Consider the following 21,113-nt stretch of genomic DNA (forward strand, 5'->3'; position numbering starts at 1 on the left):
TGCCCAAGGCTCAGAATGCTCAGGGACCAGGATTCCCAAAGGATGGGGTGCTCAGAGGTCAGGATCCCTGGATGTTGAAATGCTCAGGGACTGGGATGCCCGGGGATCAGGATGCTCAAAGATCAGGATGCTCAAGGATCAGGATGCTCAGGGATCAGGATGTCCAAGGATCAGGATGTCCAAGGATCAGGATGCTCATGGATCAAGGTGCTCAAGGATCAGGATGCTCAAGGATCAGGATGTTCGGGGATCAGGATGCTCATGGATCAAGGTGCTCAAGGATCAGGATGCCCAAGGATCAGGATGCTCAAGGATCAGGATGCCCAAGGATCAGGATGCTCAGGGATCAGGATGCTCAAGGATCAGGATGCTCAAGGATCAGGACGTTCAGGGATCAGGATGCTCAGGGATCAGGATGCTCACAGGTCAAGGTGCTCAAGGATCAGGATGCCCAAGGATCAGGATGCTCAAGGATCAAGGTGCTCAGGAATCAGGACCCTTGGACATCAGGATGTTCACGGAGCAGCACCCATGGGTGGCCCTGCTGTGACACCCGCATTCCCCAATCCCTCCACGCACCGACAGCACCCACAGGAACCCGACACAGCTGCGGCAGGACCCGAGCCCAAAACAGACCCAACCCCCGGGACCATGGACTTTGGGACACTGAGAAAACCCAGCCGGGTGCAGGAACCTTCCTCGCACATCCCCCTTTGCCACCTGCAGGCAGTGAGGGCCGGCACAGCTCGCTCGGCACCCGGGGAAAGGCTCCGGCAGCGCCAGGACACGTCAGAGCAGAAATAGACCCGGAGCCGTCGCCCCCCTCCCCATCCCCGCCGCCCCCTTTTTGCTATTATGTCTGAGAAGAGACACGTCTCTCCTGGTTTTTTTTTTTTCCCGCTGATTTAATTGCTCGGCGATGAGGGCTGCCTGGCTGGGATACAACTGAGCTGTGGGCATCGCCAAAAGAAATGGGGGATCTCAGAGGAGGAGGAGGAAGCATCAGGAGCGGCGACGCTGATTGACAGAGGATGAAATGGAGCGGCCAAATTCCATTGGCGCGCTTTGAAAATCCCCGGGACGCCGCCGAGAGCTGATGGCTCCTGTCCTAAGGTTTAGCCAGAGCTGGCGTTTGCCTTTCATCCTCGTTTAATTCACTCTTTGGAGGCTGCCAGGGGTTTGTTGAGTGTGAGCGTGGTGGGGTTTTAATTGCGCGCTTGCCCTGGTGGAGGAGGTTTTTCATGTGTGTGTTGAGGTGTGCAAAGAGGAGGCAGAGAATTTCCTTGGCCTTGTGGCCTCAAGGCAAAAGCAGCCCGTGGAATGAAATTCCTACCTTGGATACAGGTGGTTAAATCCTTTATAAAGGGTTTTCCTGGAAAGATGAGTCTGTTGGGGTTTAAACTCCGGGTGTCTGGGTGGGACATGGGCGGCATCGCTCAGGAGGGACCCCACAGGGATCCCCCCCATCCACCTGCAGGTATCCCTATCCCAAATTCTGGATTTTGCTGGGAACACCACGTGTGTGGAGGCTGAGGTCACTGCAGGGCCCAGAGTGGCTTTGCACACCCCTCCGTCCCCGCAGTGACATCCCAACAAGAGAAAAAAGAGTAACAGAAGTCCTGTTTTCCAAACATTCCTGCACTTTCCAATGGAAAAAGCGCCAGACTGCAGCTCCAAGGTCTCCCCCTCTGTGCCATCAGCCTCTCCTGGACCAGCTCATCTCATGGATATCCCGGGAAAGGCCGAATTCTGACCACAACCCGGCAGCCAAACTGTCCCCAATCACCAGGAGCCCCGATCTCCCCCACGGCCCAGCTCTCCATCCAAATTCCCAGGCTTTTCACTCCAGCTGGAAGAAATCTGGCAAATCCCTGGGCTGGGATTTTTCAAATCTATGTCTCATGTGTGACCTGCCCCTCCCTGAGGAGGGAGAAATCCCGGGAGCAGTGAGGACAGGACGAGGCCCTGACCAAGCAGGGCAAAGTCTCCAGCAGCAGCTCAATCCCGACCCCCGGGCCCAGCATGTGCCCCCCCGACTCCCACCCAGGATTATCCCCCCAAAACAGCCGGGTCCAGGAGGGATTTTAACAGTTTTAGTGGAGAAAAAAACTCGGACTTTGCAAATCCTCTGGGTTCAAGATGCTGCTCCCACCCCGGCGTGACCCTGGCCCTGTCATTTCCTCCCTCTGGGCTGTGATAGATGGGGAAGGGGCTGGGCAGCATCTCGGGGGGTGCAGAATTCTGGGGGGCTGCGACATCTCAAGGAGCTGCAGCATTTTGGGGTCTGCCAAATTTTGGGGGGGACTCAGCAGGACAGGGGGGCTCAGCATCTTGGGGGGGGCTGCAGGATCATGGGGGTCTGCAGCATTTTTGGGGGGATGCAGCATTTTGCAGGGCAGCAGCATTTAGGGGACCGCAGACTTTTGGGGGGGCGGGCTGCAGCATTTTGGAGAGCTCAGGAGCCCAGGGGACTCGGCTTTTGGGGGGCTCAGCATTTTGGGGGGAGTGCAGCATTTGGGGGGCTCAGCATTTTGGAGGGGCTCAGCCTTTTGGTGCGGCTCAGCATTTCGGGGGCCTCAGCAGCGCTGTTGCCTCCCCTCCTCTTTCCCCCTTCGCCAAATATTTGTTTAAACGCGGGAATTCCCGCCGCACGCCCCTGGGCTCCGGCGCTGCGGGAAGCGCGGCTGCCTCCAGCATCCCCAAATCCTGGAAAAAAAACCCCCCAAACCTCAGGAGAGACAGAGAGAGAGCCCCCGAGCCCAGACCTGGAGGTGACAATCCTGGGCACAGGGGGTGGCTTCACCCAGCGCTGTGCCGGAGTGAGAGAGCACCGAGAGTCACCTCCCGGTGTCCCCCGTGTCCCCTGGTGCCACCACCGCGTGTCCCCGCCGCGTTTTCCCCCCCTTCCCAAAAAAAAAAAAACCACCAAAAACACCGCTTTGATCCGCTGCTTAATTCCTGCTTCCCATTAATTCCTGCTCAGGCTGCGAACCTTCTTCTCAAGGAGATGCCGAGATCAAATGCGTAGTTAAGAGACGGTCGGGCCGGCGGGGGGAAACATGAAAAGGAGAAGTTTTGTTTTAAGGATTTTAATCCCGGCGAGGCGGCGCCGGGAAAGCGGCGGAGCCGCGAGCCGAGAGCTCCCTCTGCTCCCAGAAAAAACCTTCCAGGATTTCCAAAAAAGCTCCCGGCCTCCTTCCCCCGGCCCGGCAAACTCGTCGCGCCCCCAGGGGAAAAACACAAGATGCTGCAGAGGGAAAGGTTTTGCTCCCGGGGGGATGAATTGTTGATTAAAAAAAAAAAAATAAGTGGCAGGAAAAGGATAAAATGGTCACAAACCCCGTGGCATCCCCAAAATGCATCAGCTCCCACGGCAGGGGAGACCCCAGGATGTAAAATATCCTCTATAAATCATAAATAGCTGATTTATCAATCGATTAGAGACAGCCCGAGGCAAATGGCAGCACTTGGAGCTGGGGGAAAATGAGAGAAATTGTATTTCCATCCTTTGGGAAGGGAAATAAATAAATTCCAGGCCAGCAAGGGGGATTTGGGGCAAAGGAGAGCTCAAGCCCCGAAATAAAGGGGAAAATCAGGGTGCAGAAAATTATTTCAAATCCCAATGAAAACGTATTTTATTAGAGGAAGCAGGTTCATCTTTGATCCTGGATCCCAAGAAAAGCAATATCCAGGGCCGTGATATCCCATCTCGCAGGGAGAATGAGTTATTAAAGCACAAGATGAATGGCTTGCGGTGCAGCTAAGTGCTCCAGTTAAGAGAAAAATAGTTCTAAACTTACTCTTTGCCCCAAAACACATTCCTCCCCCTCATCCCCGGGCCTCGGCTCTCCCCTCGGGTGAAGCTCGCTCGTGTGCCTCATTTTTTTTCCCCCGGCTCATCAAAATTCCAGAAGGGAAATTTTAATAGAAGTAAAAATAAGGTGAATTTTAGACGGGTGGTGATGGTTGGGTTTTTAGTTTGGGGTTTGTTTTTTTTTTCTCCCCTTCCCCCAACCTTTTTAAAATATATATATATATATTAAAAAAAAATACACATGAGGAATAAAAATAACCCGGATAAGTTCAGTTGTGGGGAAGGAGGGAGGATGTAAATGAAGGAACGTTCTCATGGAGAGCAGCGCTCCCGAGCAGGGCGCGCCTCGGTTCTGCATGAATAAATAGGGATAAAAATGTAACGCTGCACACACAACTCCAGCGCCCCGAGAGGGCTCCTCGCCCAGCGCGAGCCACCAGAGTTCCTGGATTTGGGGGATTTAGGGGGAAAAAAGCTTTGAAATAGTGATTTTTGGGGGTGCGGAGCTGATTTGGAGCCGTGAATTTGGCCCCTCCCTCAGATATCGAGGCTGGTGGTGCAGACCCACAGGGGACGGTGGGAAACGAGGGATTTTCCCCCCAAATCCCGGGATCATTCAGGTTGGAAGGGAGCTCCAGGATCACCCAGTCCAAGCTGTGCCCCATCCCCACTTTGTCACCGGCCCTGAGTGTCACATCCAGCTTTTCCCTGGACACCTCCAGGGATGGGGAGCTCCAAACCTCCCCTTTCCATGAGGAAATTCCTGCTGATGTCCAACCTGAACCTCCCCATGGGAGGATCCCACGAGCTCCAGGAGCGCTCAGGATCAGGCCACCTCCTCCACCAAACCACCGCTGACGCTTCCCTCGGCTCCGACACTGAATCTCATCACAAAATTCCCTCTCCTCCTCAAGATCCAAACAAACAGGGATGCTGGGAAGTCACCCAGTGACTCAATTAATTCCAAATCTGTGCTGAGAGGTCAGACCAGCCCGGAACACCCCAAAACCTCCCGGAGGGGCACCCACAGCACATCCCAGCAGCCGAGGATTTTCCCCAAGGACTTTCCCCACTCCTTTAAATCCATCCATCCCCGCTTTTCCCCCTCCCCAGGCAGGATCTCCGGACCCCCCCCTCCCCAGCCCGGGCTCCCCGTTACACAACCCTGCTCGGGAGATCCTACGTGGGCAGCCGTGGGTTTTCCTGGGAATCGACAGCAGCTCTCGCTGCAGCTCAGCAGAACATGAGCATCTTACATAAACAGCCCCGCGAGTTCCCCTTTGCGTGGGGGGCTGCCCGCAGCCCCCCGGGCTGGCAGGGAACTCTGGCATCCTCCTTTTCCCCCCTTTCCCCATCCTCATCCTCATCCCCAATCCTGCTTTTTAAAAATTTTTTCTTTTTTTCCCCTTTAAATCAACCCAAACCCTTGTGGGGGAAAAAGGCAGCGCACTCGCGAGAGAGAGAGAGAGAGAGAAATGACTCAAGTGTTTTGTAACTTGTCACATTCGGAGCTGGCAATTTGGAGGCAGGAAGGAGGGATCCAAAATAGTCGCCCCAACCCCGGATTGTATAACAGAGATCCCCTCCCCTCCCGCCGAGGGGGGGAGAAAAAAAAAAAAAAAGGAGGAAAAAAAATAGAAGGAAAAAAAAAAGAGGAGGGGGGGAATTTCTGCTGGAGATTGGCAGCTGGGGAAAAAAAAAAAAAAAAAAGGCAGGCGAGAGCTCGGGGTTGTTACAGCGCAGGAAGGAGCCCCCAAATTGGGAAGAATTACTCATCCACGGGGAAAAAAAAAAAAAAAAAAAAAAAAAAAGAAAAAGAAAAAGAAAAAGAAAGAAAAGGCTCCTGTGCTGGCGGGGAGGCACCGGGGAAGATGCTGCAGGGGAGGAGGAGGAGGGAAGGCTCCCGGGAATGATGCTCCGAGCCCAGGGGTGAGGCTGAGCTCCCCGGGATGCTCCCTGGAGTGGGAGGTGATGTTTGGGAAGTGCAGCTGGAGCGGCAAAGCAGGACGGAGCAGGATTCCCTGCCAGGAAAAGGGAAAAAGGGACCTGGCAAAGGCTGCTGAAGGGCAAGGGCTGCCAAAATTCGGGTTCGGAGGGATCCCAGCTGCCAGAGCCGGGCTGGGAGACGCTGGGATAATCCCAGGGGAGGGTGGCAGCAGGGTCAGGGTGTGTTTGCCTCTCGCACACCTCGCTGCCCTCCACCCAGCACCTGGCAATTCCCAATTCCCTGATTTTTCACCCGGGTATTCCAGCAACTTGGTCACATCCCAGAGAAACCCGGCAGAGCCTGGCTGCTCCCAGAGCCCCCTGAAAATCAGGGAGAGCAACGCCTGCACGGAGAGGGTACTCCAGAGCTCCTGGGGCCTTTCCCAGCCCAATTCCCAGATTTTTCATCCATAATTTCAGCAACTTTGTCACATCCCGGAGAAACCGAGGAGAGCCTGGCTGCTCCCAGAGCCCCCTGAAAATCAGGGACACCAGCATGGAAAAGAGAGAGTGACGGAGCAGAGACCCCCCCAACATACCCAGTCCAGTATTCCAGAGCTCCTGGAGCTTTTCCAGCCCCCCAAAAAAGTCCAAGGCCAGAGCTGTGGAGCAGGGAAGCCCCAGGGAGTCAGGAGAAGCCGGGGAGATGATGAGGAGGAGGACTCCAGGAAGATGAGGAAGATGAGGGGGAGCCATGCCCAGCTCCCTCATAATCAAACACAATTCCAAACCCCGCAAACCGAATTTCCAAGCGCCAGGAGCATCGGGAGGAACCTGCCCGCTGCTATAAACCCTCTCGAACGCCGTTAATTCCTTTTGAAAAAGCCCAGGCGGGTCCGGGGGATGTCAGGAGACACCACGAGGTGTGACAGGTCCCCTCGGGGCTCATCGATCTGCCATCGATCAACCCCGCGCAGGCTCCGCAACCCGGACGGGCCCTGGCTGCGGGCTCTGTGGGGGCAGAGCTGCCCGAGGGTCTCCTCAAAAATAAATCGTGGGGTCGGGATGAGGGGAGGGATCTCTGCAGCTTTTTTTTTTTTTTTTTTTTTTTTCCTCCAGTGTCACCTCGGCTAAAAGCTCGGAAATTCCGAGTGCCCGACGCCCACACTGGTCTGTGGCACGCCGGGAAAATCCGGAGATGGGGCAAGGGGGGAAAGAGAAAAAAAAATCAGGTTGTTTTCGACATATTCGTCTGTTTTTACAACTCAGTTTGGCTCTGCAATTAATAAAATTAGTGTAAAATCTGTCTTTTTTTTTTTTTTTATGCCGCACACACCTGGCAGGTGCATCCCTGCAGCTTTGGGATTGGCAGGTGGAAACAAGGCGGATATAAAGCACTTGCCCGTGCAACAAACCGAGGCAAAAAAAGCAAAATTCCCAAGAAATTCCCAAGCAGAGCGGGATCACACCTTCCCCAGGATATTCCAGTGGAAACCAGGGCGGCCCCTGGCACATCCCATGCCCTCAGACACACCAGCCCCAAAATTCCCACTGGTTAATTCCACACAAAACATACATCTGCGGGAGCCACACAATTATCTCCGGGAGCGAAGCGTTGATGGATGCAAGTTTTAATTACCAAACCTTCTCATCCTCCCCCATGCACAAAAAAAAAAGAAAAAAAAAATAAGAAAGAAAAAAAAAAAAAAAAAAGGAGTGCATTTTCTGGCATGTTTATTTAATAATAAAACACGGCCAAACTCCACGCTGGTGGAACACGTGCGCGGGGCCACGGCGAGGATGAGAGACGAGCCGAAATCTGTTTTTGTCACCAAGAGCTGGGAATTTTAAGTCCCTTTGATCTCCCTGCCTCCAAAATCTGCTGGGGGAGGAGAGAGGAGAGAGGGAACGTTGTCCCGGGGAGTGGAGAGGCTCAGGGATGGATTCCCAGCTCCTGCCACTGCACGTGCCGGGGTTGAGGAGATTGACAGCTCCGCTCCCGCACACGTCCCCGTGCCTTGATGTCCCCAAAGAGAAGAGCGAGCAGGAGCCTTAATTCCCATGGACAGGGCTAAAGGGTGGCCCTGTCACCCATCAGTATCATTTAAGGCTTGGCGAGCGCCCAGTTCCCGTCGGGGAATGCCCCCGCTGGAGCTCCGTGCTCATATCAGCCTTAATTTCGCTTTGGTCCTTCACACCGTTGTCTGCTCGACGAACGGCGACACCGAGCGACGCTTCCCCGTCCCCCTGGGATCCGGGAACGGGAGCCGCCCCTCTTTGCTCCAAAAAAAAAACCCAAAACCCCAAAAAAAGCTGGCTGGCATCCGGGAACCACCGCGGCGGCGGCTCCCGCAGCCTGTTGGAGCCCGGTGTGATCGAGGTTACTCATTCCCAACGTAAAAGACGTGCGGAGGTTGAGGTTCTCCCCCCTCCCCAACTTCGCCCTCCCCTTTTCCTTTTCGCGAGTAAATCCTCCAGCAGGAATTTTTTTTTTTTTTTTTTCCCCTCCTTGCTTGGAAATTCACAGCCAACCTGCTAATGAGTCTTTGTGAAACTTGTGCCTTCTTACCTCTAATTTTACAGCCTGTTCGGATTTGAGCTCTGTGGACAGCCTCACATTTGGTTGGGAATTATAGGCTGAGTGGCTGTTCTCTCCTATTATTGTGCTGTCAATCTCCTATTAGCACATTATAATATGCTACACTGAATGCATCTGTTCTGTAGATCACAAGTCCTAATTGTCATTTGTTGAATCACTTTGTCTTATATGATTGTTAAGCAATTATTTCACCCAAAGCAGCTTAAACTTTGATTACTGTATAGTGTTTACAGGGATCAAAGGGAGGAGAAGGAAAAAAAAAAATCAGCGGCGGCTTCAAACATTTTTTTTCTTCTTCTTCTTTTCTTTGCTGCGGAAAACGAGGAGCGAGCGGGGAGATGCCGACGCACGGGGATGACCTGGAGGTGCTTCCCGACCTCCTGCCTTAGGGAATGATGTTTGTCCAGGAATAGGGAGGTCAGGAGACGGATGGGAAGTGACATTCCTGCCAGGATTGCTCATGGAATGAGGCTCTCCTGGCGCGTGGCACCAGCTGCCCGCTGCTCCCCTCCGGTGGGACGAGGGCCCGGCGGGGGGAGAACAACCCCTGTGATGTTGCTAAACCGCTCCAGACGTTCCCATCTAGAGGAAAAACCCTCCTGCACCCCAAAAGGACGGGAATTCCAGCGGTGCTTGGCTGGGAGGGGTCACATCCCGAGTCAATCCTCCATGGAAGCGGCACAGGGGGTCAGCGGAGGACAGGGCTGAGGCAGCACGCAGAGCCCGCAGCCACACACATTTATTTCGGCTTTGCCACCCCGCTCCAAAGCCCTGGGAGAGGCCCCTCTGGAAGCTCAGATCCCTCACACCATTCCCCCTGTGGAAGTTTGGGATGCTGGAATGCCACAGGAGCTGTCCCAGGCCATGGGAACCCAACCCAGAGGGAGGAGTCCATCACCGGGGGCTTGGGCTCATCCCGGGAATCTCGGGGCTGCCAGCAGCGCGGAGGAATGTTGGGCCATTGTTTCGGAGGAGCCCAGACAGGACGGAGAGAGGGAGAAAACCACGCTGGTGGCTCCTCAGCTCCAGACGGCTCCACGAGCCAGCAGGGATACACAAACTGTCAGGAATCTGCTGCTTCCAACCCTCTTCTCCAGCAAGGCTTGGATGGGACCTGAGTGCCACCAAAAGGTCCCCTGTGCCCTCCTGCCACCCCTGCAGCACATCCCGGGAGGAGACGGGACAGAGCTGCCCCCGCCTTTGTTAAAATCAATGGATTTCCTCACGCAAATGATGCCCGAATAATGGGAAATCGGCCCCCGGAACACAGAACCCTGTATCAATCAGGGCTGTCCCCAGGCAGGCCACCAAGCTCTTCACAAAAGGGGGACAATCAGGGAAAAGAACCAGAGTGGACTTGCGGTGGATTTTTGGGAGAAGCTCCTTCTCCTGCTCTTCCCTCCTGAACTCCAGTTCCCAGGAGCTCTCCAGCAGCACCCCTGGGTGCTGCTCACAGCTTTAGGCACAAACAGCTGGGTGAAGCTCAAAGCCACCCCTGAGGGTCACATCCCATGGGTCACACGGCTGGGGGGGGGGCTTTTCCAGCTCCTTTCCCATCCCCATTTCATTCCAGCCTGGAAATCCCTTTATCCCAGAGAGCTGTGGAGCAGCAGGAAGGAGTTGACCTCAGGGACATGCAAATTGGCCGCTTGCAAAAACAAGCTTTAAAAAGTTGAGTTTGGGGCAGGAGCCCTGAGAAAAACACTTAATTTCTACTATTTTTGGGGGGGGAAAAACCCCAAAACAACCCAATTCCTTCCCCTATCCTAAAAAAAGCCGTGGCACGGCCCAAAGAAGCCTCTAAGGAAGTCGTCAAACCTTGGGACGAAAACAAATCTGGAGGAGCAGGTAAAAGGTAGCGGCCCCAGCGCAGGTAAATTGCTTTTTAACAAGGAGACAAGGCCCGTCCCTGGCATCTGCCGTATGTTTTTATAAACCCCAGAAATATGTTTTTAAAAGGCCAGTAAATAAAGTTCCCATCGATTTGATCTCCCGTGTAATCTGTTTTTCTGTCTGCCACCACGAGTGGTAATAAAAGGGAATCAGGGGCACGCGGGTTTGGGTTAATGCAGCGATCCATCACCGTCGGGGGCTTTGCTGCGCTGCGCAATCCACAGGCTGCCCCAAATTGCCGCCAGGGCCCAATTTTCTTTTCCAATTTATTTTTGCTTGAGCGAAGCAATATCGAGGCAGGACAGGGAGGACGCGTTTCCCGTCGTTCCAGATGTTCTCCCGGCATGGGAAAAGCCCTCCCCCCCCAGAATCTCCTGGGTTGGGGATTTGGGGAAGGGGCTGTGGGGCGTTGGGGTTTTGAGGTCAGGAGTTTGCAGTGGGACCCAAGGAGGGGTTGGGATGTGCCCAGGAGGGTTTTCCAGTGAGGATTCAACATTCCAGGGCTGCATCTCCCATGGATTGGACACCCTGAACATCCCTGGGATGATCTCCCATGGATTCAGCATCCTGAATATCCCAGGGATGATCTCCCATGGATCAAACACCCTGAACATCCCAGGGATGATCTCCCATGGATCAAACATCCCAGGGATGCAACTCCTGTGGTCTGAACATCCCAGGACCAACATCTCCCATGGATTCAGCATCCTGAACATCCCAGGGCTGCATTTCCCACGGATCAAACACCCTGAACATCCCAGAGCTGACCTCCAGATATTCCCAGCTCTCTGCCCACCAGGACAGAGCAGTTAAAGGTTTTCCAGGGAATCCAAGCCATCCACGACCCCTCTCCTGCCCCTGGCAGTGCATCCCTGGCTCCTTCCCCTGAGCCTGTTCCTCACAGGGATGACCCCACTCAAAACAGGTGCCCCCACGGCACCAAAAACTGCCCCAAAATGGGGTTTTTGATGTTTGATAAAGCTGGGTTCGACAGCTCAGTGTTTAAACATCCCAAAATACTCAAAGCCACCCTAAAATGATGCATTAAAGCCCCCCAGGCCAGGTTGTGCTGCCATCAGAGCTCAGCTTTGCAAGATCCCACCCCAATTTCAGCTCCAGTCACCCCAAACCATCGATGCTCCCTTCCCTGAGGAGCTGCAGGGAGGGACCTTGGGCACAAAGGCGACCCCAAACCCATCCCAAATATCTGGGACGAGGATGGGAATCCTCCCATTCCCCCTCCACCCTTCGGAAAACCGATAAATATTTCTAGAGAGAAAAACAAACACTCCGCATTTGGCTTTTTTGGTGGTTGTTTTTCTTGAAGAGACAAAGTGTTCCACAGAGAGCCGACACTTCCTACACAAGTTTGCATCCTCAAACCCCGAGATTTTTTCTGCCACGGATTTGGATGGGAAAAAGCATCTCCAGCCCCTTCAGCCAGCCCTGCCCACCCCAGCCAGGAACGCCGAGCTGGAGAATCCCACCGGAGCACCAACAGGGGAGATGGAGATCTCCTGGCTTTGCCAAAATTTTCCCCAAGCACACATTTGGGAATAAATTTGGAATAATCGAATTTGCTGGGTTTAGAAATAATACCCTCCAAATAAAGCATAAAAACAACTCTCATGCCTCGGCTCTTGTTCCCACTCAGTTTAGGGTGAGGGAAAAAAATATTATCCCAAAGTATCTTTGGAGGTTCAGGAGTAAGAAAATTGTATATTCCTATATATATATAAAAAAACCCAAAACCAAAAAAACCCCAAAACCCCAAAAACAAAACCCAAACAACCCCTGAGGAAATCCAGAGTTCTCTCTGAGGGGTTTAAGGCCACCCAGCCCCTTTCCAGAATGAACTCCAGGTTTGGACCCTGCAGCTGGATCGTTCCCAGCTGTGCACAGCTGGGGAGGCATTTTTGGGCAAGGCCAGAGGAGAAACCCACCCCAAAGCCCGGGAAGCAGCGAGGGCCCCGCGTCCTCAGATGCCGCCTGAGCTCAAGATGTGCCTGGGAAGGAAACGGTGCCAAATCCATCGGCGGAGCCACTCCCGGTGCCAGCGGGAGCCGCCGGCCGTGCCAGGGGCTCCCCGGGGACCGGCCACCCCCGCCCGAGGCACAGCTGGAATTCCATCCCAAAATAATCAGGTGCCACCCCCCCCCCCCCCACCGCCACCCAGCTCAGCCAATTCCCTTCCCTGCTTTTTGTGGATTCTGGGACGCGAAGCCTGCGAGGGTCTGGCTCTTGTCCCCAAAATCCTTCCCACGGCCGTCGGCAGCGGCAGCGTTCCATCCCCGCAGAGTCCCTTCCCTTCTCCCGGCCCTGCTTCGCTTTCCAGGACTAAAATTAAAAGGAAAAAAAAAAAAAAAAAAAAAACAACTGCCCACATCCCTGGGAAACTTCAAACTCCTGGAAAGCCGGGGACGGGTCTGTGCGCAGCAGCCTCTGCCAGGAAGGAGGATTTTTTGGGGGAAGAATCAGACATCTTTAAGGGAAAAGTTCTCCTTCCAACCACGTGATCCGCAGGGGGAAGAGACTTTCCAGACGGCGGGGAAGAGCCGGGAAAACGGATTGTTCACGCTCCGAGGTAACGCCAGCAGAGCTCACTTCTCCCTTATCAACCCCCAGGGCTGGAGCTGGCCACGGGAATTAGGGAAATGATCGGGATAGGGCCGGTTTTGGGGGTGCCAAGCGAGGATTTTATCGGAGTTTGGGAACGCTACGAGACGGTGCCGCATCGTGGGACAGCTTTGGGAGAACGGCGCAGGGCGTCCGCCGAAATATCGCAATGTCGCCGCATTTATTGTCCCCTCCCCGTGCCCGCGGCACCCCCAGCAGTGCCCGGGGCCGATCCCGGCGCTCCCAGTTCCCTCCCAGTTTCTCCCAGTTCCCTCCCAGTCCCGGCTGCGCTGGAGCTCGGGCAGTTCAATGCTGCCACCTGGTGGTGATAGGAGGGAACAGCAGCACCGGGATCTTCCCCCTGCTCCCGATCCCAAAATTCCATCGCGGATCCCAAAATTCCACCGCGGATCCCACAGGAGATTCCCAGAGCCCGACCAGAGGCCAAGATGGCTTTGAAAACTTCATTAAAAGAACTTGTAAAACAAAAACAAAAACAAAACAAAACAAAAAACCTGCAGTGGAAATTTTTAAATTGATTTTTTTTTTGGCTGAGTTGTGGCAAAAAAAAAAAATGGAACGGCCAACACGGAGTGAAAAAAAATCCAGTGGTCAGAACATATTAAAAAAAAATTAAGTGGCCAAAGTTGAGGGAACAAAATTGAAATGGCCAAAACGTAGCCAAAAAAATATAAATATTCAGCGGCCACAACATAGAAATAGAATTAATTAAACTTTTCTCCATGCGTGGTCACTTTATTCCTGTTTATCCTACATTGTGGCCACTTAATTCCTTTTTTTAAAAATAGCCACGATGGAGCACCGAATTATACCATTAGGAGGCCGCAAATAGCAAGAAATTAAACTATTAAGTGGCCACGTGTAGCAGAAAAAAGTAATTTAATTTCTTTGCTACCTTCTGGCTGCTTAAATGGTCACAGCACATTAAAATTTTAATTAATTGTTTTCAAAGTTAATGTAGGGAAAACCATAAATGGCTGCATTTATCGGGGAAATAATGGTTACAATGCAGCAAATATCCTAAATTGAAATGTGGGGATATGGCGAAAATAATTTAAGTGAATTTAAACGGCTACAACGTGGCTGGAACGGCTGTACAATGGGTGCGATGTAGAAAATAAAATAATCTAGTAAATGGCCAAAGGAAAGAAAAAAAAAATAAACCACGAAATATATAAAAATATAGAAGTACAAATACAAATATAAAAAATACAAAATTATAAAAACCATAAAAATAAATAATAAAAATATGAATGTAAAGAATTATAATTTTTTAATTATAAAAATAAACATATATACAAATCTAAAAATAAAAATGTAAAAATAGAAATATAGAAATATATTACTATAAAAATATATGAATATAAAAATTAAAAATATATTAAAAATTAAAGCGGTTTCAATGCAGTAAAAAAAAAAAAGTCTGAATGCGAGAAAAGGTGATTTAACGGCCACAGCACAAGGAAAAAACCTAAAAAGAAACTACAAAAAATCCCCCCAAAAAGGGGCAATTCCATTTCTCCACAGCTCAGCCTCTAATTCAACCCTTAAACCAACGAGGAAAAGTGGGGAAAACAAGTTTCCAAAGTCATCCCGATGCCAGGAGAAGCCGGGGCGGGGCCTCACCTTCTTGGCCCAGGGGAAGTGTACGAGGGGCTTGCCCCACTCCTTGCTGAGCTTCTGGCGGTAGCCGTGACACTTGGGGATGTAGGAGCAGCTCACGTCGCCCACCTCGGGGTAAATCACTTCCAGTTCCCCCCTGGAAAAAAGGGGGACAGGGAGAGGAATGAGGTGGGAACGCTGCGGGATGAGGGAAGCGAGGGGGTCTGATCGCTGTCACAGGGAGGAGAGGGAATTTGAATGCTCTTCAGCGGATTTTGGGAAGGGATTCCTGCCTGGGATGGATGGTGGGAGGTGTTGGGGTCGCAATTGTTGGGTTTTGGGGCCCCTTCCCACCCAAACCATTCCAGGGTTCCGTGGAAAAGCAGCCTCATTCCTCTGAAGTTTTCTGCGGAAAACTTCCGTCATCGCTGACGGTGCAAAAGTCACTTCCAAAACCTCGGCACAGCAAATAACTCCAGGTACACCCAGAGACATCCCGGATTCCCAGGAAAAGGAGGGGGGGGGGGGAAAAAAAGGAGGAAAACAGCCAATATTTACAACCCTGGCCGAGGGGACACTGGAATGAACTGTGACAGGAGGTGACACAAAGGGAGAGGCCAGGCTGGACAGGGAGTGTCTCTCACCTGCAGAATTTGTGGTCGGGCTCGCTGAGGGTCTGGAAGATGCAGGTCCGGGAGGCCTCGCTGCCCCAGGCGCTGGGCAGGAGCAGGATGAGCGCCACGGCCACCAGCACGGTCCCCAGAACCCTCATCCTGCCCTGGGGACAAGGGGACAGCCAGGGTCAGCCCCAGGGGGACCCCCGGCACCCACCGGTTCAGCTCCAGGCAGAACATCCCAAGCCTCGCCCATCATTTCCTCCTCCAGCTGCACAACTTTAATCCCATTTATTCCAGGACTGTTCCCTGCTGCTCTCCCCTCGGCCAGGAAACCCCAAGACGACCCCACAGCTCAGGAGACCCTTTTCCACAAGGCCGCTGCCTCGTCCCCCTCCACGTGGCGCCGGGAATTGTGCCCACGTGGTGACACCACGGCGATCCTGGGGACCCAAACCCAGCTCCGAGAGGGGACACAGCCCCCATCTCCACGTGCTGCTCTCCCAAAAATGACAGAAAATCGGCATCAGGAGTGGTCGTGCTCTATCCCCAAGGACACGCGGCCAGGCAGGACAGCAGGACACGTCCCCAAGCCACGGCAAGGGCAGCAGCACCGTGACCCAGCCAGCCCCTCCAGCGCTCTCCCCACACCGGGACAACTCATTTTTAAGCCACACAGAGCCTGGAGGGGGACGAGGGGACACTTGGCTGGGTCCCCCACCCTCCCTGCCCTCACCTCGAGGTGGACCCGGTGGCCACGGGCCACCAGGGCAGCCGCGGGGGCCACCAGGGCCAGCCCCACTTACCAAGGTCCTGGGGACGGCGGAGCAGCTCCGAGGCACAGCCCGGAGGGTTGAGGTTGCCGTGGAGATGGTTTCCTTGGAAGGGAAGGGACAGAAGGAACCGGGAATGAAAGTCAAACCCCTTCCCAGGGGGGGGGAAAAAAAAGTAGTTGGGAGCACCCCCCTCCCCGGGGCGTTCGAAACCTGCCAACGGGTTTTTTAAACCGCCCCAAAAACGGCCCCAAAAACGGCCCCAAAAACGGCCCCGGGTCCTGCCCAGCCCAACCCCCGCCGGCCGCACCTGCTCGGGCTAATTAGCAAAACGACGCGAGCCCAACTTTGATTTGCCCCTTCAGTTGCCGGGGGATGAGGAGCTCGGGGGTAATTCGGCTTCTCGGGAAGAGGCACGTGCGGAATAAATGAAATGATAAAAAATAAAAATTTAAATTAAAAAAAAAAAAAAGCCCGGTGTGAGTTGGGAACGGGGATCATTACATAATGGAGCCGCGGCTGCACGCTCGGAGAACACGAGCGAGAGAAAGAGGCGCCGGGCTTAACTAATTAGAAACATTAATGGATTGGGAATGATCGGGAGGCTTTTAGGGGCTTAATGGCTCCCGTTCCCACGCTGCCCAGATGGGCACAGCCCGTAATTAAGAGCCCTGAGCCGGCAATTGGGCTCACGTGAGTCAGGCTTTTCCCAGGAATGCCGGGCTGCCTGAGTCAGGAGCGCCCGCCCCACGTGGGGTTTGCGCTCTCCCGGTGTCACACGGACCGCGGGTGGGGAAATTTTGGGGTCCCCGGCATCGGGAAAAGCAGAAAACGCCCAGAAATGCGGGCAGGGAATGGTGGGAAAGGCAGGGATTCCCTTGGGAAAACGGGGATGCGGCTGGAAGTTTAGCAGGAGGCAGGGCGTAAGGACAGCGGGAGAGGTGGACAAGGAGCTCCTGGGAAAACACGGAATGGTTTGGGTTGGAAAAACCTGAAATCCCACCCAGTGCAACTGCTGCCATGGGCAGGGACACCTCCCACTGTCCCAGGCTGCTCCAGCCTGGCCTTGGGCACTGCCAGGGATCCAGGGGCAGCCACGGCTCCTCTGGGAATTCCTTCCCAATATCCCATCCCTCCCTGCCCTCTGGGACTGGGAAGCCATTCCCTGTGTCCTGTCCCTCCATCCCTTGTCCCCAGTCCCTCTCGAGGCCCTGGAAGGGGCTCTGAGCTCTCCCTGGAGCCTTTCCCTGCTCCAGGGGAACATTCCCAGCTCTCCCAGAACCCAGAGGGGCTCTGTGATCCCCAGATCTGGATCAGGATCCTCTCCAGACCCTTTGAAGTTGTTTTTTTTTGGGGATTCCCACTTTGCAGAGGTTCCCCAAACAGCACCAAGAGCCCCAAACGGGATGAACTCAAAACAGGATTTGTTTTTTCAAAACCCTTTGCAGAGCCAAAAATCAGCCCCTTCCGCCTGGAGACCTCTCACAGATCATCCCAAAAAGGGTTTGCAAAAGGAAAAGGTGCAGGGGGATCTCCCAGGGATGCTCAGGAAGCAAAAAAATTTACAGCATCCCATGGAAGATGAACCATGGCTTCAACCCTTAAAAAAAAATTATTATTTTTTTTTTACCTTTAATTTTTTTTTCAAAGATTTTATTTCCTCCACTCAGGAATCAGAGTTTAAAGGGCAGCAGGAAACTTGTCCAGCTTCTACTAGGATAAAAGAATCCACGTGAAAATGCTGCCAGGGCCTGGACACCCTCTCCTGTGTGATGCTGCTGAGGGGCAGGAGAGCGCTGAAATATTTAAATTTTTAAATCTCTGTGTTTGTAAACCCAGGCCTGGGTTTAAAAACCCCAATGCTGAACCCGAGTTCAGAAACCCCAGGCTGGGCTTCTGAACCCAGACCAGGTTTCTAAACCCACACCTGTTTTTTAAACCCAGGCCAGGCTTCCAAACCCTGCCCAGGGTGACTCCAGCAGCGCTGGCTTTGCTGTCCCTGCCACATTCCTGGAAAAGCGACCCCAGGGATGGATGATTTCCACTATCCTCCTCCTCCTGGAGCTTTCCCGGCTGGGGAGAAGCAGAAAATAAAACCCAGAAGAGGCCACGGGCAGCAGTTTCCCCTCTGGAGCAGGATCCTGCAGCTCGTGGTGTCAAACCAGGTCCCGGCCTGTGCAGGGTGTTCCCGGGTTCCCTGTCCTGACTAAGCCCCGCAGGACTGCAGGAATCTCGTTTTTCCTGCCGGGAAACCTCTGGAACCTGCTGGGTGTGAGGTTCAGAGCCCAGGGAAATCCAGGAATTCCCCCCCCACACTCCAGGGTGGGAGGAGAAACAGAGATGCTGCCCTGAGCTTCAAAATTTTCACTTTTTTTAGGTGAAAAAAACTTGAAAACCTCTTAAAAATCCCTCAGCTCTCCCAACTTCCATGAGGGACAATTCCCAATCTTCTGGAAATAAAATAAAGCTTTCCAAGTAGCCAGTACGAGATTAATTTAATTAACCAAACGAGGGAATCGATGGGATAAAATTACTGCAGCCCCAACATCAATTCCTTAGGGAAGCAGATATTTAAATAGATACAAAAATAAATATATTTTGCGTTTGGCTCCCCAGCAAACAGCTCCAAAAGCTGCTAAAAATTCCTCTCAGAGCTGGCAAAACCCAGAGGCAGGTGAGGAAACGATTTTCCTGTTAATATCAGAGATTTAAAAAAGCTCTTAATAAGAAGCACCTGAAGGCGGGGAAGGGAGGGAGAAGTCTGGGGCTCGTTTTAACAGCAACGAAACACCCACGAAAGACAAATCACCCGAGCTGCGAGCCCAGCTCCACCTGGGGCCGCAAATGGGGCTGTGAGAGGGAAAGGAAAGGACAGAGGAGGGAAAAAAAAAATCCCCAGCACATCCCACCTGGGATGCCAAGGGGCCAAAATATTTTTTAGGGGAGCATTAGGATGAAGCTCAGGCGAAAAATAGAAAATTTTCGAGGCTCCCCCATAACCGTCAGCTGAGAGTGAGGAGCTCCCGGAGCTCCCCCACACGTGCAAAGCCTCCGGCTCTTCGTTTGTTCGGTTTGTTTAGCGCAGAACCGTCACTTCCCGAGCGGAGTTTCGCTCTAAATGCGCATTTAAATCTTGTTTTTGTTTCTCAGGAAAGCGTTGTTTGGGAACTTCCCCCCGCCCCGCTCCCGGAGCCGCCTTCCTGGTGATGTGGAATCGAGATAAACCGGCGCCCACCTCGGGGCTTCATTCATCTCCCTGCCCCATAAAATGGGCCATTTTCTTGGGATTTTCAGCTCGTTCTCAGTCCCATTTCGCTGCACTCAGGCGTGAGCGGCCTGCAGGGACAGGGAGGTGACACCCCGCTGTCCCCAGTCCCCCAGAAACCCGTGGGGGTGGTTTTTTTCCTCCCAATTTCAAAATTTTTTAAGTCACCACTGAAGCCGTTAAAAGCTCAAACCCTTCCTCACCAAGCTGCGGAAAACAAGGATCTATTCTGCTTTTGCGAGTGAAAGTATTTCCGAGCAATAAAATCGCTCCTTGGACTACCCAGCAAGACCCACAAGCATCAGCCCAGCTCTTCCCTCGATAATCCAGGATTTTCCTCTGATTCGGGAAGAAATCCCAATATTTCCTCCGTGCCTCAGTTTCCCTCAGAGTCCAGCGAGCAAAGCCCAAAAAACCTCAGCACCTACAGGCTGAAAAATCGCTAAAAAAATGTATTTACACTGGTGATACCAAGGGCTTGGCAGAGCCTCGGTGGCCGGGGGAATTCCCTCAATTTCAGCCTTGCAGGAAGCCCGCTTTTCCTTTAATCGGAAAAGGAAACAAAACCCACATCCTCTCTCCCCGTTCGGCTGCTCCAGCTGTGCCCTGGCCTCGCTGTGCCTCTTATCTCCCTTTTCCATGGGTTGTCCTCACGTTTCCCTCCTTCCCTGGCCAAGAATTCCTCCAGCCCAAGGTCGCCTTCACCTTGTCCCGGCCGAGCCCCTGGGCGAGAGCCTTTGTGAATCAAAAACCCCACTCGGCCCCGGCCGGGCCATAAATTTGCATCTGAACCGATCTGCGGGGTTGGCTCCGCTCCTTGGGGAATTTTTAAGTGGATTTTCAAGGATGTGGCAGATTTATGGGGCTTGAGAGTCGCCCTGGGTCTGTCTAGAGCCGCGCTGGGGTCAGGGGTTAAAGACCCCGCATCGTTCAAGGGGCTCAGCCTGGATTTTTTTTGGGGGGGGGGGTTTTCCAGCATTAATGAGATGCTGGAGCAAAATCTGGAGCGAGGGGGGTTGGATTTATCTCCCCAGGCCTCTCCTGTGAGCCGCAGGCTGGAGCAGCAGAGCTTTAAACAGCGGATGCAGATCCCTGGTGCAGCCTGAGATTACCAGGGGAAGGATTTCTGGCTTTTCCCTTTATACCTGCCAAAGCTCCAGCGCTGAACTCTCACCCCCCTCCTGGCCCATTTTCCTGGCCGGCAGCTGTGCCCGGATTAAACCCCGGCACCAGCAGCGCTGGGAAGGTCACGAGTGACCACAGGGGATGGGTCAGAGCCCCCCAAAAAGGGGGGTTGAACCCACGGCAGCCTGTGGGCAGGAATCTCTGTGGGATCCGGGAAAGGATCCGCGATGATTTTTGCCTTTGGAGCTGGCAGCAGCGCGGCTCCTGCGCGGATCCCGACGGGAGGAGCTGCCAGTGCAGCACAAACAGCACCAGAGCAGCCGCCGGGGGCTGCTGCGACCCCCAAAACCTTCCCAGTCCCTCTGGGGGTTCCAGCAGCAATCAGGAGACGGGGAATATCCGAGATTTTCCAGGGAAAAGCGCGCAGCAGAGCAAGCTCCCCCCCGAGCTTGGCAGCAACCCCCAGAGCCACCCTATCCCCTCTCCCTGCAGCCCCTTCCCATCCCAAACCTCAGCCCCAGCAGGAGTTATCCCAATCCCATTTTACCCCATCCCACCCTCTGCAGCACCCGTGGGATCGCAGGATTTGGGGACGCAGCCACCCACCCACCCCCTTTACCCCATCCCAATCCCCATCCCCATCCCTGAACTGCTCTGGGGAGGGGTCGGGGGGGAGCTGCAGCCCCGGGCGGGGGGTTGAGGTGACCTTGGGGACAGGCGGGGTGTGCAGCGCCGCGCGGGCACACCTGGCACGGCCCCCGGTGCCTGGGCAGGTACCTTGTGACTGCTCCTGCCGGAGCTGCGGCGCTTTCTGGGGAAGGGCTTCTATTTCGGGCAGAATGTTTTCACTTGGCCTATATTAAGC

The 21,113-nt window shown here is 53.6% G+C and overlaps 1 protein-coding gene across 4 annotated transcripts in view; it reads right to left on the reverse strand.

Moving 5' to 3' along the window:
- Nucleotides 1-21,113, reverse strand: part of LOC136302807 (phosphatidylethanolamine-binding protein 4-like) — a 75,683-nt gene extending 54,570 nt beyond the window's left edge. Inside the window, exons 1-4 of one of the 4 annotated variants that reach the window (XM_066206368.1) lie at nucleotides 21,026-21,113; nucleotides 15,892-15,963; nucleotides 15,116-15,249; nucleotides 14,496-14,628 (exon numbers count right to left, since the gene is read on the reverse strand). In XM_066206368.1, the coding sequence (XP_066062465.1) occupies nucleotides 14,496-14,628; nucleotides 15,116-15,243 (261 nt within the window). In that variant the 5' untranslated portion in view covers nucleotides 15,244-15,249; nucleotides 15,892-15,963; nucleotides 21,026-21,113. Of the gene's footprint in view, nucleotides 1-14,495; nucleotides 14,629-15,115; nucleotides 15,250-15,891; nucleotides 16,059-16,168; nucleotides 16,554-17,488; nucleotides 17,553-21,025 lie in introns of those variants that run through there. The other 3 variants (XM_066206370.1, XM_066206367.1, XM_066206369.1) reach the window with 3 other exon arrangements.

Source organism: Chamaea fasciata, unplaced genomic scaffold (genome assembly GCF_029207755.1).
Source record: "Chamaea fasciata isolate MVZ Bird 193981 ecotype frontalis unplaced genomic scaffold, bChaFas1.0.hap1 SCAF_30, whole genome shotgun sequence".
Lineage (NCBI taxonomy): Eukaryota > Metazoa > Chordata > Aves > Passeriformes > Sylviidae > Chamaea > Chamaea fasciata.